This window comes from Mobula birostris, chromosome 4 (assembly GCF_030028105.1).
Source record: "Mobula birostris isolate sMobBir1 chromosome 4, sMobBir1.hap1, whole genome shotgun sequence".
NCBI classification, from domain to species: Eukaryota; Metazoa; Chordata; class Chondrichthyes; order Myliobatiformes; family Myliobatidae; genus Mobula; species Mobula birostris.
The window spans coordinates 65,615,070-65,631,137 of NC_092373.1; the positions used below are offsets into that span (position 1 = coordinate 65,615,070).

The 16,068-nt window shown below is 39.0% G+C and overlaps 1 protein-coding gene across 4 annotated transcripts in view; it reads right to left on the minus strand.

The window, feature by feature from the left end:
- sgpp2 (sphingosine-1-phosphate phosphatase 2) overlaps positions 1 to 15,425 on the minus strand; it is a 41,664-nt gene extending 26,239 nt beyond the window's left edge. Inside the window, exons 1-3 of one of the 4 annotated variants that reach the window (XM_072254616.1) lie at positions 14,942 to 15,030; positions 11,772 to 11,909; positions 2,509 to 2,664 (exon numbers count right to left, since the gene is read on the minus strand). In XM_072254616.1, coding sequence (XP_072110717.1) covers positions 2,509 to 2,664; positions 11,772 to 11,774 — 159 coding nt within the window. In that variant the 5' untranslated portion in view covers positions 11,775 to 11,909; positions 14,942 to 15,030. Of the gene's footprint in view, positions 1 to 1,292; positions 1,357 to 2,508; positions 2,665 to 11,771; positions 11,910 to 14,941 lie in introns of those variants that run through there. The other 3 variants (XM_072254613.1, XM_072254617.1, XM_072254615.1) reach the window with 3 other exon arrangements.
- Positions 15,426 to 16,068: the final 643 nt, after the last annotated feature.

Consider the following 16,068-nt stretch of genomic DNA (forward strand, 5'->3'; position numbering starts at 1 on the left):
AGGCAATCAGAAGACAATACATTCTAAAAAAAGTAATTATTTTACTGTATTGCCTTCAAACAGAACTGTTTTTTTCAGCTTTAGAGCTGGCCTTGACATATTTAACTTAATGTTGAAAAAAGTTGCTGTGTTACCAGACCAAATTATTTTTAGTGAACATATATAATTAAGATTAATACAAGTGAGCACAGAGCTTGGATGTGCAGTCCAACCAAAAAATTGTCAGTTTTCTGACAATTCCAAATACAATTTACTGATAACAGAATGGAAAGTTTGTTGCAAGTTTGTTTTCTAGTTTGCCTGCCCCTCGATAGCTTTTGTACTTTGAGGCTTCAGTATGTTTCAGTCTTCTGCTGCAATTTTTTTTTAAATGCAGATTCACTCTTAGGATTTAGATGTCACTGATGAGTCAAACATTTGTTATCCATCAACTTTCTCTGGCTTGGTGACCCATTTCAGAAGACAGTTAAGAGTCACAAGATTGTGGGTTTAGAGTTATGTACTCTCAAAGGATGGGAGATTTCCTTCCCTGCAGGATATTGTAATTGGGTTAGTACAACAATCAATAGATTTAATGGCTACCTTTACTAAAACTAGCTATGCTATTTCAAATGCATTTAATTACTGGAATTGAATTTCTCAGCTGGTGTGGTGGACTTCAAATCAATACCTTCAGATCCTCCTGAAATGAGTCCAGTAAGCTAATCATAAAGGTACTATAGTCATACGTATTTCTATAGACTAGTTCTGTATTGTGACAATGAATACCCTGGATAAAAATAGTCTACTCTTACACATAAAAGAGACCAGATTGTAATCCTCTGGGCTTCCCCCCTACCCCTTTTCTTTCTCCCTAGGCCTCCTGTCCCATGATCCTCTCATATCCCTTTTGCCAATCAACTGTCCAGCTCTTGACTCTGTCCCTCCCCCACCTGTCTTCTCCTATCATTTCGGATCTCCCCCCCCACCACTTTCAAATCTCTTACTAGCTCTTCTTTCAGTTAGTCCTGACGAAGGGTCTCGGCCTGAAACGTCGACTGTACCTCTTCCTATTGATGCTGCCTGGCCTGCTGTGTTCACCAGCAACTTTTATGTGTGTTGCCAGATTGTAACACCTGCCTTTAAGATTCAAGAATCAATGTTATCTCTTCTCTCTTTGTTTAAACCCAATTGAAATCCATGGAGTACCAAGACTACGTTTAGGTTTTACTGACCATCAGTGGCACAACCAGGGTTGCCAATGTCCTGAATTTTATTTGTGGTTATGTACTTCTTAGTTTGATAAAACTTACCTCAAAAAAATATTTCAGCTATTTTGTCTGAAGTTCTTCACAAACCAACTTCTTCCTAATGGAACTAGACAAAAGGGAGAGAACAGGTACATGGGCAAATTGATGGATCTTCCTTGAGTTAAGGCCCGTTTTTATAAGCTTTTTTATCTTTTGAATAGGGAGGATTTCATTTCATTAATGTATGTACTCCAGCGGCCATTTCTCTTGGCTCAAATGTAGCCAGGCATTTGCTTGGTAATCTGGCTCATCTCCTGCATTTATGGCTAATACATCTGTAATAAGGCACTTAGTCGAAGTGCACTTTAACTTCTTCCTTCTGATGGCTTTTTATGATGAGTTTCCTGAAGTATTCACCCTAAAACTTAGTTGAATAAAGTTAGTCTTCACACTCATTGGAGGAATGAAATCTCTTACATTCCAATTGATCATTACCTCACTCAAAAATTCTGATATCCATAACAATAATTGTGCAAGCAAATTCTCTAACCTCTCCAAACTTTTCTTTCATCTCTTCGTCTCAGCAGTTCACACCCTCTTTCTCTTTATTTTTTTAAACTCTAATTCCCTCATCTTTATCACTCCTCCATTCTCCTATCCATGTTTCCTCCTCAAGTTATCCTTCTCGTAACTGCCAATGATCTCTAACTAGCACTTCCCACTGACTCTTACTTCTGCTCATTGGAGCAGCCTTTATAGTTTCCATCTATTTTAATACATTCTACTTTCCCCTCTGTTTAATACATTCTACTTTCCCCTCTGTTCCACCAGAAATTTCCCCATTCATTCTGCCTTGCATGTTAATCACTCTCAATTTTTCTAAGTTCTACTCAACTAAGATGCAATTGTTTTTCACCTGCAAGTCCCCCTTGCAGTTGAAGACCACACTTCAATTTGAAAGCTTGTGGAGCAGGAGAATGGCTAGTAATATGGAAATTTAGTAATTGAAGGGATTTCCTTACATTCTGATTGGACTGATCTGCATATAGTTCCTTAGGGGGGAAAAATGAGGTAAGTGTGGAGGCAAGCCGCATTTTGAGGTGCCATCACTTTATATTTTGATCCATTGTGTGCTATGCATTTTATGTAAAACAGAAATAAGTTTAGTACACATACATAATCAGCAATGTTAAGGATTCAAATTAAAATTCCAATGTCTTGTAGTATTCTACTACTTATAGCCAAAATGAAATAGTATAAAAAAATTTGAGGTACTTACTGCCCACATACCAACCAGTCTCCTGGTAACATATGGGTCAAAATTCCAGTATGTGAATGGGAGGAATGTGATGTAAAAGATCTCCTGGCCCAGTGCAGCAGCAAATCGGAACAAATAGTAAAAGATAAAGTTCTTCACGACATATGCTGGCTTTTCCTGTGAAAATGTAAAACTACATGAATCTTTCACCTTCATTTTCTTTTTGAGTCAGCAGAATTTTACCTTGCCCCAGATTCTACAGATGTTTCCTATATCTTGTTGCTTATGTAGATATAAAAATCATCAACTTTCTTTTCCTCAAAAGGTGCTTCAGGATCAAGAATACAAGTTAATCGACATAGGAGTAGAAAGTACAGATCAAATGCATGGTTACAGACCAGGTTTTCCTTTTGGCTCCATGTATTGTAATATAACATAGCTTTCTCAATATTTGAAAGCAGAATATGGTGAGATTCAAATTTGTTCCAGTATCCCTAAAAATATTTTTGTTACTTTACATTCTAAAAGTAATAAAAAATGTTATTACTTAAGTGAAATGAAAACAAATTAAATTTTGATTTACTTCAAAAAAGGTGCTCAAGAGGAAGTGAGGTGTAGACTGCAACCATTAAACAGTCCAAGAATTCCTTACAGCTAGCACTAATTCTCTAGAAGTGTGACAGAAACATTTTGTACAATATAAATGAGGTTTCCATTGCACTTCTGCTAAATAAATGGCAAAGTAAGAGCATCTGAGGATATCTTAATACTCAGAACCTGTATAGCTAAGTTTTGATTAATGTTACTTTATGTCACTACAAACATTATTAATATTGTGTGATTGCATTTTAACCAGATTTCTTATTACATTACTAGTAGATAAACATTTCACACTGACAAGAACTGGTAGGTTCATGCTAGTGCCTGTACCCAAAAGAGCTCCTCCTACCCACCCTCACAATACACTCATCAGTCTCCCCTGCAAACTAGAAAACCTGAACAGTGTCAGGATAGAGTCCTCTCCGTTTGTGGTTCTCTAATTCCTCCTTAGGATATGTCAATGATACTAGTTCTAATGACTGTGTTTACAATCTGGCAAATGAAGTTTCTCCAGAATCTAATTTTGAATTATCAATTTTATAATTTTACAAGTGTTATAATGTTATAAATCTTATAATTATATGTTTCCTTCTCTAGTGACCCCAATGCTGACAATATAGACAACTAACATTCTTGTTCACTTTAATACAAGCTCTCATTTTATCAGCAATAATTCTCAAAAAATTAACCCCAGTTTTATAATAGGCTTACTAACCGACAATACTACTTGGTTTAGCTAAAATCACTAGATCTATTTGTTCTCATCCCATTAAAACACCAGTTTTTCAACTTTTGTGTGACTTACATAGTTTTCTTACCCTAGTATACATCTTACTCTTTTCAATGTTGAAAGTAACTTATTAACTAAATCCATTCACTGAAATATTTAACCTCTTCCTCCTGCTTCAAACAGGCTTCAGTTGTATCGGGACCCAAGAAGAGCATGCTGAACTGCCTCAGTTACTATTGCCCAGTAGCACTAGCATCATAGTGATGAAATTTTGAGAGGTTCATGATGAAAGATGTCAACTTTTCCCTGAGAAATGACTTAGGTCTGCTCCAATTTTCCTGCCGCATCAGGTCCACCACAGCCATCTTGTTGACTCTTCACTCAACCCTGGAATATCTGGACAGCAAAGATGCATACATCAGGATGCTCTTAATCGACGACAGCTCAACATTCAAAGCTATCATCCCCTCAAAACTAACCAATAAGCTTCAAGACCTTGGCCTCAATACCTCCTCGTGCAATTGGATCTTTCATTTCCTCACTCGCAGACCCCAGTCAGCTCAGATTGGCAACAACATCTCCTCCACAATCTCCATCAGCACAGGTACACCAGAAAGGTGTGCGCTTAGCCCCCTGCTCTATTCACTTTACAGTGATGATTGTGTGGATAAGCACAGCTCCAATGTCCTATTCAAATTTGCAGATCACACCAGTCATAGGCCGAATCAAAGGTGGTGACATTTCAGCATATAGGAGAGAGATGAAAAATCTGGCTGAGTGGTATCATAACAACAGCCTGTTACTGAATGGTATTGATACAACAGCCTACCGACACAACCGATCGACAGATGATGCAATAGCCACTGCTCTACATACCATCCTTACACATCTGGAGAAGGATGCTTATGTGAGAATGCTGTTCTGGGACTACAGTTCAGCATTCAACATCATAGTTCCATCCAGGCTCGACAAGAAGGTCAGCGACCTCGGCCTTGACCTTGCCTTGTGCAGCTGGATCCTCAACTTCCTGTCAGATCGACAGCAGGTTATAAAAGTGGGCTCCCTCACTTCCAGCCTTCTGACTCTCAATACAGGAGCCCCTCAGGGCTGTGTGCTGGGTCCCCTCCTTTACTCCCTGTAGACCAACAGCTCTAATCTGCTAATTAAATTTGCCGTCACTACATTAATTGGCCTTATCTCAAACAATAACGAGGTGGCCTACAGGGAAGAAGTCATCTCTGTGACACAGTGGTGTCAAGAAAACAACCTCTCCCTCAATGTCACAAAATCAAAGGAGCTGGTTGTGGATTACAGGAGGAATGGAGACAGGTTAAGCCCTGTTGACATCAATGGATCTGGGGTTGAGAGGGTAAACAGCTTTCAGTTCCTCAGCATCCACATCACTGAGGACCTCATGTGGTCTGTACATACCAGCTGTGCGGTGAAAAGGCACAACAGCGCCTCTTTCACCTCAGACAGTTGAGGAAGTTTGGTATGGGCACCCAAATCCTAAGAACTTTCTACAGAGGCACAATTGAAAGCATCCTGACTGGCTGCATCACTGCCTGGTAAGGGAAATGTACGTCCCTTAATTGCAGGACTCTGCAGAGAGTGGTGCGGACAGCCCAGCTCATGTGTAGTTGTGAACTTCCCATGGTTCAGGACATTTACAATGACAAGTGTGTAAAAAGGGCCCAAAGGATCATTGGGGACCCGAGTTACCCGAACCACAAACTGTTCCAGTTGCTACTATCCGGGAAACGATACCATAGCATAAAAGCCAGGACCAACAGGCTCCATGACAGCTTCTTCCACCAGGCCATCAGACTGATTAGTTCACGCTGATCTGAGTGTACACTACATTACATTGACTGTTCTATTTATTATAAATTATTATAAATTACTATGATTGCACATTTAGATGGAGACGTAACATAAAGATTTTTACTCATGTATGTGAAGGATGTAAGAAATAAAGACAAGTCAATTCAGTTCAATTACTCAATGTCAATAAGACCAAGAAACTGATTGTAGACTTCAGGAGAGGGAAACCAGAGGTCCATGAGCCAGTAATCACAGAAGATCAGAGGTGGAAAGGGTCAGTTTCTTTTAAATGGATTTGTGAAAGGAAAATCACGTCTAACGAATCTCAGAATTTTTTTTTGAGGATGTAACAAGTAGAGTGGATAGGGGAGAACCAGATGTGGTATATTTGGGTTTTCAAAAGGCTTTTGACAAGGGTCCCACACAGGAGATTAGTGTACAAGCTTAAAGCACACGGTATTGGGGGTAAGGTATTGATGTGGACAGAGAATTGGTTGGCAGACAGGAAGCAAAGAGCGGGAATAAATGGGACCTTTTCAGAATGGCATTCAGTGACTAGTGGGGTACTGCAAGGCTCAGTACTGGGACCCCAATTGTTTACAATATATATTAATGACTAGACGAGGGAATTAAATGCAGCATCTCCAAGTTTGCGGATGACACGAAGCTGGGTGGCAGTGTTAGCTGTGAGGAGGATGCTAAGACGATGCAGGGTGACTTGGATAGGTTAGGTGAATGGGCAAATTCATGGCAGATGCAATTTAATGTGGATAAATGTGAGGTTATCCACTTTGGTGGCAAAAACAGAAAAACAGATTATTATCTGAATGGTGGCCGATTAGGAAAAGGGGAGGTGCAACGAGACCTGGGTGTCATTATACACCAGTCATTGAAAGTGGGCATGCAGGTACAGCAGGCGGTGAAAAAGGCGAATGGTATGCTGGCATTCACAGCAAGAGGATTCGAGTACAGGAGCCGGGAGATACTACTGCAGTTGTACAAGGCCTTGGTGAGACCACACCTAGGTGCAGTTTTGCTCCCCTAATCTGAGGAAAGACATTCTTGCCATAGAGGGAGTACAAAGAATGTTCACCAGATTTGATTCCTGGGTTGGCAGGACTTTCATATGTTGAAAGTCTGGATCGACTAGGCTTATACTCACTGGAATTTAGAAAATTGAGGGGGGGGGGATCTTATTGAAATGTATAAAATCCTAAAGGGATTGGACAGGCTAGATGCAGGAAGATTGTTCCCGATGTTGGGGAATTCCAGAACCAGGGGTCACAGTCTGAGGATAAAGGGGAAGCCTTTTAGGACCGAGATGAGGAAAAACTTCTTCACACAGAGAGTGGTGAATCTGTGGAATTCTCTGCCACAGGAAACAGTTGAGGCCAGTTCATTGGCTATATTTAAGAGGGAGTTAGATATGGCCCTTGTGGCTAAAGGGATCAGGGGGTATGGAGAGAAGGCAGGTACAGGGTTCTGAGTTGGATGATCAGCCATGATCATACTGAATGGCGGTGCAGGCTCGAAGGGCCAAAAGGCCTACTCCTGCACCTGTTTCCTATGTTTCTAAATCCTGGGTGTCACCATCTCAGAGGAACAGTCTGGGACCCATCATATAAATGTTACTGCGAAGACACAGGTCAGCGCCTCTACTTCCTCAGGAGTCTGTGGAGGTTCATCATGTCATCGAAAACTTTGGCAAACTTCTATTAATGTGTGTTAGAAAAATGTGCTGACTGGCTGCATTATGGTCTGGTATGGGAACACCAATGCGTTTGAACACAAAATCATACAAAAGGTAATGGATTCAGCTGTCAACCATCAGGCTCTTGCACAAAAGGGGATAGCTATCCTCATTTAAGAACTCTTATATTGTTATTTCATGTTTGTTATTTATTGCTATTTATTTATATCTGCATTCTCACTGTTTACAGTCCCTGATGTTTACAATTACTGTTCTATAGATTTGCTAAGAATGCCTGCAGAAAAAGAATCTCAGGGTTGCATGTGGTGACATGTATGTACTCTGATAATACATTTTACCTTGAACTTTGTCCAAGGGGCTGATTGTAGACTTCAGGAGAAGGAAACCAGGGGTCTAAAAGCCAGTCCTAATCGGAGGATCAGAGGTGGAGAGGGTTAGCAACTAATTCCTAGGTTTTATTATTTTGGAGTACCTGTCCTGGGTCCATCATGTAAATTCAATTACAAAGAAAGCATGGCAGTGTCTCTACTTCCTTTGGAGTTTGTAGGGATTTGCCATGACATCTAAAACTTTGAAAAACTTCTGTAGATACGTAGTGGAGAGTATACAGAATGATTGCGTCACAGCCAGGTATGGAAACAACAACACCCTTGAATAAAATATCCTACAAAAAGTAATGGATATGGCCCAGTCCATCACGGGTAAAGTCCTCCCAACCATTGAGGACATCTACATGAAATGCTGTGGCAGGAAAGTGGAATCCATCATCAGGGACCCCCACCAACCAGCTGCACCACCAGGAAGGTACAAGCGCCTCAGGATTCACACCACCAGATTCAGCAAAAGTTACTATCCCTCAAGCATCAGGCTCTTGAACCAAAGGGGATAACTTCTCTCAACTTTGCTTGCTCTATCATTGAAATGTTCCCACATTTTCCAATTCTTGGTCTTTTATTATTCCAAACAAAAGATGAAATAATAGAGTCAACTTGATCAAAAACTTCTTAGTTAGAAAAATAGGAATGTTTTGAAATACATATAAAAATTTTGGTAAAATCATCAATTTAACTGCATGAATTCGACCTACTAAGTGTAAGTGGATTCCATCTAGAAAAATAATTGCTTCATAAAATCCACTAAGGGAACTAAATTAGCTCTATAAAGGTCTCCATAATTTTTAGTAATGATAATACCTAAATATTTAAAAGAATCCGTAATTTTTGAAGGAATGTTATCATATAGAAGCAGAATCATTTAAAGGAAATAATTCACTTTTATGCAGGTTTAATTTATATCCTGAAAACAAACCAAATTCATTTAAAAATTTCAATAAACTAGGAATAGATTCTTCGGGATTCAAAATATAAACCAAAAGATCATCTGCATAAAGGGAGATCTTATGAATAGTCCCATTTAGAGAAATTCCTTGAATATTTTTAGCTTCACGAAGTGCAATAGCCAAGGGTTCCAACATCAAGTTAAATAACAGAGAACTTAACGGACATCCTTGTCTTGTACCCCGAGAAAGTTGGAAAAAGGGGGATCTACAGTTATTAGTGATAACAGTGGCAATAGGACTTTTATGTATCAACCTAATCCATTTATTAAAATTAGTACCAAAGCCAAATTTCTCTAAAACTTTAAATATATATTTCCATTCAACTCTATCAAATGCCTTTTCAGCATCTAAAGAAACAACACATGTCATTTACAAAAATTAAAAATGGATGGAGGTCTTACTTTGCCTAATTTAAGAATGTACTATTGGGCGGTTAATATACGTTATGCGTGTTCTTGGTTGTATTGGACCGATAAAAAGGAACGCCCATCTTGGGTTGACTTGGAATTGAAAACTGTGAAACAATTTCATTTAGCTTCGTTATTAGGAGCTCCTTTACCTGTACAATTAGCCAAAATTTCTATTCTAAATATAAATCCTATGATTAATCAATCATTGTGAATTTGGTATCAGTTTCGTAAGTTTTTTAATCTTAAAAAATTAACCTTCTTAGTTTAATTTATCAAAACTATTTATTTAAACCTCCACTTTATGACCCTACCTTTTCTCTTTGGAGGAATAAAGGAATTTTTTCCTTTATGGACTTGTTTCAAGAAGGTCGATTGATATCCTTTGAGAAATTAGTAACCAAATACTCTCTCTCATATTCACATTTTTTGCAATATCTTCAGGTCAGACATTTTTTACAAGAATATTTAAGTAATTTTCCATATATACAAGATTCTGACCCGTTAGACATTATTTTAAAAATGAACCCTTTAATGAAAGGCTTTATTGGGAAAATTTAAAATTTTCTATTACAACAGGACAATTATCCTTTACTTAAGATTGGGAAAGAGAGATTAATATGACCTTGATAACAGAGGATTGGTTGCGAATTTTGAAGCTGGTTAACTCTTCTTCAATTTGTGCCAGTCATTCTCTAATTCAATTTAAAATTGTACATCGTTATTATTTGACGAAGGAGAGATTGTCTAAAATTTTTCCTAATGTAAATAATCAGTGTGATAGATGCAAAACTGAGATAGCTACGTTGACACACATGTTTTGGTCGTGTTCTGTATTGAAACAATTTTGGAAATCTATTTTTTCTATAATCTCTAAAGCTTTATAACCTAATAAATTGACAGTTTTGTTTAGTTTAATTCCTCAACATATTCATGGTATTTCTATATCTGACCAATATGTAATTGCACTTGTCACATTATTGGCTAGAAGGGCTTTTGTATTAAAATGGAAAGATGCCTCTGCTCCCACTTTTATACAATGGTTCTCTCAGGTGATGTTATGTCTTAGTTTGGAAAAAATTAGAAGTTGAACTTTTGATCCTAACTTTGACTTTGAGAAAAGGTGAGGCTCTTTTGCCCGTTATTATCATCTGACTTGAGTTAATTAAGATGGTCCTTTTCTGATGCTTGGTTGTAAGAATTTGGTTGGCAGTTTGATGTCTTTCTTTTATGGAAGCTCGTATGGCGCATAGCTCCGGGTTTGTGCTCCAAATGGGTTTTTTTCCCCCCTTTTTTTTAGTTATTAGGGGTTTCCTCTGTTTTAGTTAGTAGGGGTTCTTTTTTTCCCTTCTTTCCTTTTTTCCATAAAAAAAAAGCTTTAATACTTTGCTAACGCAAACAACAGGAATTCTGCAGATGCTGGAAATTCAAGCAACACACATCAAAGTTGCTGGTGAACGCAGAAGGCCAGGCAGCATCTCTAGGAAGAGGTACAGTCGACCTTCGTCAAGTCTCAGACTGAAATGTCGACTGTACCTCTTCCTAGAGATGCTGCCTGGCCTGCTGCGTTCACCAGCAACTTTTATGTGTGTTGCTTTAACACTTTGTTTTTTGATTATTATTGATATACTGTTTAGCCTGGTTGATAGTTTAACTTTTACTCTACATATGGATATGTTATTTTGATTATTTTGATGTATTTTTCTCTGTTGATTTTCAATAATAATTAATAAAAAGATTTAAAAAGAAATGTTCCCACACCCAGTGGACGCACTTTCAAGGATTCTTCATCTCATGTTCTTGAGATGTATTGCTTATTTACTCATTATTATTTCTTCTTTTTGTATTTGCAGTGTTTGTTGCCTTCTGCACTTTGGTTGAACACTCTAGTTGGGCAGTCTTTCATTGATTCTGTTATGGTTATCATTCCATAGACTTATTGAGTATGCCCACAAGAAAATGAATCTCAGGGTTGTAATGGTGACATATTAAATAAGTTTGATAAGACATTTACTTTGAACTACATCTTATATTTTTGTTCTACATTAAAGCTACAATTATGAATCTCTACAAATTTTGAAATATCAGTTAAGTATGGCTCAAGCAATGATGTTTGTGAAACATTATTTCTTACACTTTCCTTGCACACTAATACAGTTGAATTTTTATTTATTTAAGTTTATGATTTTATATAAATTCTCTTAGTTCCAATGCCTTACACATAAAGTTTGACTTCACCTAATATGGATAAAAATGTGGTAAGTTCCTTTTCCATGCTGGTAAATCTAAAGTTATCTGGAGAAAGTGGACAACACCCAAAAAATCATTTGGTTTGTTACTGCAATTGCTGACTAACTCCTCTGTACTTTCTGCTTTTTATGTTTACATTTCACAGTGCAATGTTCAGAGGGTGCATGAGATGAGTCTATATGCACTTTGTAACTAAGCTTTAAGGGTGTGGGTCATTTATTCCTTAAGCACTCAAATTAGAAAATTAGTTTAATAAATAAAGGACCTTGATCTCAAATTTAAGTTACCCACTGAAGTTGGTGAATAACTTCTTAGCTTGTAACACCGTTGCATTTCAGCAACTAAACCAAATGAAGTCACTTTTATTTACTAATTTATTTAATCATTTGAACTTTGAACTATACAGCTTCTCTTTCACCTCACCATAATATTCTTGCATTAAAATCTAAATATCCAAAATCTATCAATCTTTGTCTTGAATATACTCAGCAACTCATCCTCCACAGTCCTCCTGGACACAATTCCAAATAGTCGTTACCCTTCGATGAAGAATTTTCTCATCTGTCAATTTCAGAATCAGAATTAGGTTTATTATCACTGATGTACGTCACAAAGTTTATTCTTTTCCAATAGCAGCTCAGTGCAATACATTAAAATGATATGTCTTACAATAGAAATGAAAGTAAAACACATAGAACATTAGAGGCAGAGGCTGTAGATGAATTTTTTAAAAAAGTTTAATTGTTTTTTCTTTCTTATTGTGCAGTCAGAGCAGTGGAGATGCCAGGCAGGATAGCAGAATGCCCCTCCTGCAGAATGTGGGAAGGCGAGGAGACCTCCAGTGTGGAGGAGGTTAGGGCATGGATCAGGACATGGAATTATGATGTTGTAGCCATTAGTGAAATGTGGTCACTATTTTTTTGGGCAGCACAGTATTCTGGGGCTCTGTTGTTTTAGATGTGATAAAGCAGGAGGGATAAAGGGGAAGTGGTGGTATAGGTTAGGGAAAATGTCACAGCAGTGCTCTGACAGGACAGACTAGGGAGCTTGTCTGTTGAGGCTTTAAGAGTGGAACTGAGGAATAACAAGGTGATGACATGTTAATGGGATTATGTTATTGACCACACAAAAGTCCATGGGATTTAGAGGAGCAAATTTGTGGACTGTTACAAGAAACACAAGGTTGTGATAGAAGGCGATTTTAAACTTTCTACATATTGATCAGGACTCCCATGTCCCAGTACTGTAAGGGGATTGAATGGGATAGTTTGTCAAATGTGTTTGGGAAAGTTTCCTTAATCAGTCCATAGAGATCCCAACTACAGAGAGTGTGATACTAGATCTATTAGGGAATGAGACAGGGTGGGTGACACAACTTTGTGTAGGGGAACATATTGCATGTAATGTCATTAGTTTCAAAATAATTATGGAGAAGGATAGGTATGGTCCTCAGATTGAGACTCTAAATTTAAGAAAGACCAATTTGCAAGTATGGATAGGTTGTTTACTGGTAGATGTGTATTTGGTAAGTGGGAGGCCTTCAGAAGTGAAATTTGAGTACAGAGTTACAGCTTCCTGTCAGAATAAAAGGCAATTATAATATTATAATTAAACACATATTGAAGTCTTGGTTAAGAAAAGGGTATAGCAGGTATAGGCAGGAATTAAAAAATGAGGTACTTGAGTGTAAGAAATGCAAGAGAAACTTAAGAGGGAAATCAAGAGGGCTAAAAGAAGGTATGAGGTTGACAGGTAAACGAGAATCCTCAGAGGTTCTACAGATATATTAAGAACAAAAGGATAATGTATGAAATTAGTCCTCTAGAAGATCAGAGTGATCAACTATGCATGAAGCCAAAAGAGACAGGGGGGAGATCTTAAATGGATATTTTTGCATCTGTAAAATGGACACGGTGTCATGGACCGGTCCGAAGTCCACATTCCGGTTCATGGCCCGGTCCTCGGACTCCGGGTCTTCCGGTTGTCCCTCTTTCGGTTGGTTTTAACCATAAGCACCTGATGCTCATCTTGGGGCTAGGAATATAAGTGGCCCTGGGATCCAGTGTGGTTGCTGGGTCATCTTGTCAGTCTCCCCTTGGAGCATCCCACTGGTGGAAGGCTCATGCAGTCATAGAGATATGGATTTGGCCGTTCCATAACCGGCCGCCTTGAGTCTTGGAGCCAACCCAGACCTAGCTCCCTCCCTGTCCCTTGCCTCCGTCGGGTACGCCAGGCCATTTGCCGTTACCTTGTGGTTGGGTCTGTCCCTCCCTGTCCTTGCCTCTGTGGGGTGGAGTCCTGCGTCCCGCCCAGGAGTTGCCTTGAAGTACCCTTGCCTTGTCATGTCCTCATCTAGCCTTCAAGACATCACTCTAATCTATTTAGAAATCTGTTTCTGAACTCACGCCCAGCACACAGGAGCAAACTGCAGTGCACTGTCAAATCCACAAACTGGCAAAACAGTTTGGTCTAATTGTGTGTAAGCACAATTCTGTCTACAAAGAGAACACCCAGGAAATACCAGATTTGTTCTAAAAATCCCAGAAGATTTTGGTGCTACAGATGTTTACTGTGTGGTAGGACGGGAAGCAACGAGGCTTCGTTTCACCTTCCGTCCAGCCAGAGATAATGGACAACTGCACTTACTGTCCCTCAGCCCCTCAAGAGTGGGAAGCTTATGAAATCATGCTGTAATACAGAGATATTCCAGCTTCCACCTATCCATCTCCGCACCCCAGTAATGCTCCCTATCAGTTTAGTGTTCTATTATATTGCCTACAGCTGTAATGATAATTCTTCACTTCTTTTATACTGAAAAATAAAGTGGAATTATTGCTACTGTAGTTTGCATCTCCAGTTCTAGTTTATTCTGAGCTTTTTGTAAGCAAGGAATCTCATTGCTCTTGGTGTATACGACAATAAACCAGTCTGAAAGTGAAAAAGTACTTGGAAAACGATCACTGATAATAATATTTTCAAATGTATACCAATCCCAATGAATCAAATGGGGGAAAAGTCAGTTTAATTTGGCAAGGATGAATCCAGAATCTTCTGATTTGTCTAATTGACTCTCATGGAGAGATGATTCTAGCCTAATATTGTACCAAGTCAATCAAGAAAGCAACGTCCCAATACAAGCATCTTCAATAGAAAACTTCTTGCAAGATGTTTTCTTAAACTGAGTTTTATCGTTGGACTCATTTCTCCGTTATTCTGGCAAATAGTTCTTTTTCTTTCCGGCACTTACAGCGCTCAGGTATGAATAATCACTTTGGCACGGCAGGAGGAATACTGTTCGTTTTTGCTCTCTGTCCCTCTCCCGCCATTAGGTAATTCGACTCCTCCTTTGGCATTGTTACTTCCTCTGCTGGTTAGACCTGATAGACTAGAATGACCTGTTCTATCGGCTAAAAAATGCCCATTAGTACACAGGGAACGCCTGCAGGTGAAATACTACGGAGCAAAGTCCAAAGGAAATATTTTTAAACAATCGGCGAATAGGAAGAGAAGTGTAATTTTTGTTATAAATAATTGGTATTTATAGATATTATTTATAAGAAACCGACACATTAGACAGAAACCGCATCTCTCACCTTTAGTACGGATCCATTTAGTTCAGGACGTTCCTTCCCCTCGCGTCCCTGGAGGTGCTGTAGTGACTCTCCAGCCCCGTCCCTCCCGTATCCATTAGTGCAAGCACTTGTCCGGGTGACTCGTTCATTCTCCACAAGCCCCTGGCTCGCAGCCTGGTTGCCACAGGAGCTGCTAGAACTGACTGAGGCTCCGTCTTCAACCTGAAGAAATAAACCACAGCGCCTCTGGAAACTGGCCACGAGGCGAGGATCTTGCAGGGATTGGAGGAACAAACCTATCATCTCTTTTCTCGATTCAAAAAAAAAATCCTTTCAAGCTCGGCTGCGGGAAATCAGTTGAAACGTTTACACTTGTGGAACTGCTTTCAACTAACGCGGATAATCTCCACCGAGACTTGTTTTACGCAATAGGTTACTTAAAAACAGAGGAAGCAACAGGGAACTTTCATTTGGCTCCATGCCAGAGCTATTGTCCTCAGATGCAGGCGGCGGCTCGCGGCGGCTCTATCTAAATATTCCAACCTGCTTTGATTTCCCACGCTTCGCGGCGGAACATTAATTAAAGATGTAGCATAGAGCGCTCTCACCTGAGTGTAATTCGCTGCCGTGGGAAATAGTTAAGGAATATAACACTTGACTCCTTTAAGGGAGCTTAAAAAAAGTCACTCTGACGGAGCAGATGAAGACTGGGAGAAATTAGTTGGAGACTATCATAGGCGATGTCAGTTCTAACGAAGGCAATCTGGAAAATGAAATCTCTTTCCCTTTCAATGCATGACCTGCTGCGTATTTCCAATATTTTCTATTTTTATTTCAGATGTCCAGCATCTGCAGTTTTTAAACAAAAAATAATCATAGACGAGTTGGACCGAACGGCCTATTTTAAACTGTGTCATTCCATGTAGTTAACTCGTTAATGTGATGAAATAAAAATTGATCACTTCAGTGGGAATTTTTTTATTACTAATTTTTTATTGCAACACCAACTAATTACATTCAATGCAACCGGTGTTCAGTAGGAAACTTAATAAACAGAAGATTGTTCCGGCTCCGAGCAGAGAACCTCTTTATCAGCTGTAGCAGCTGCCAGTATTTATCCCCATGGACGTCACTATGCCCTCCCGCTC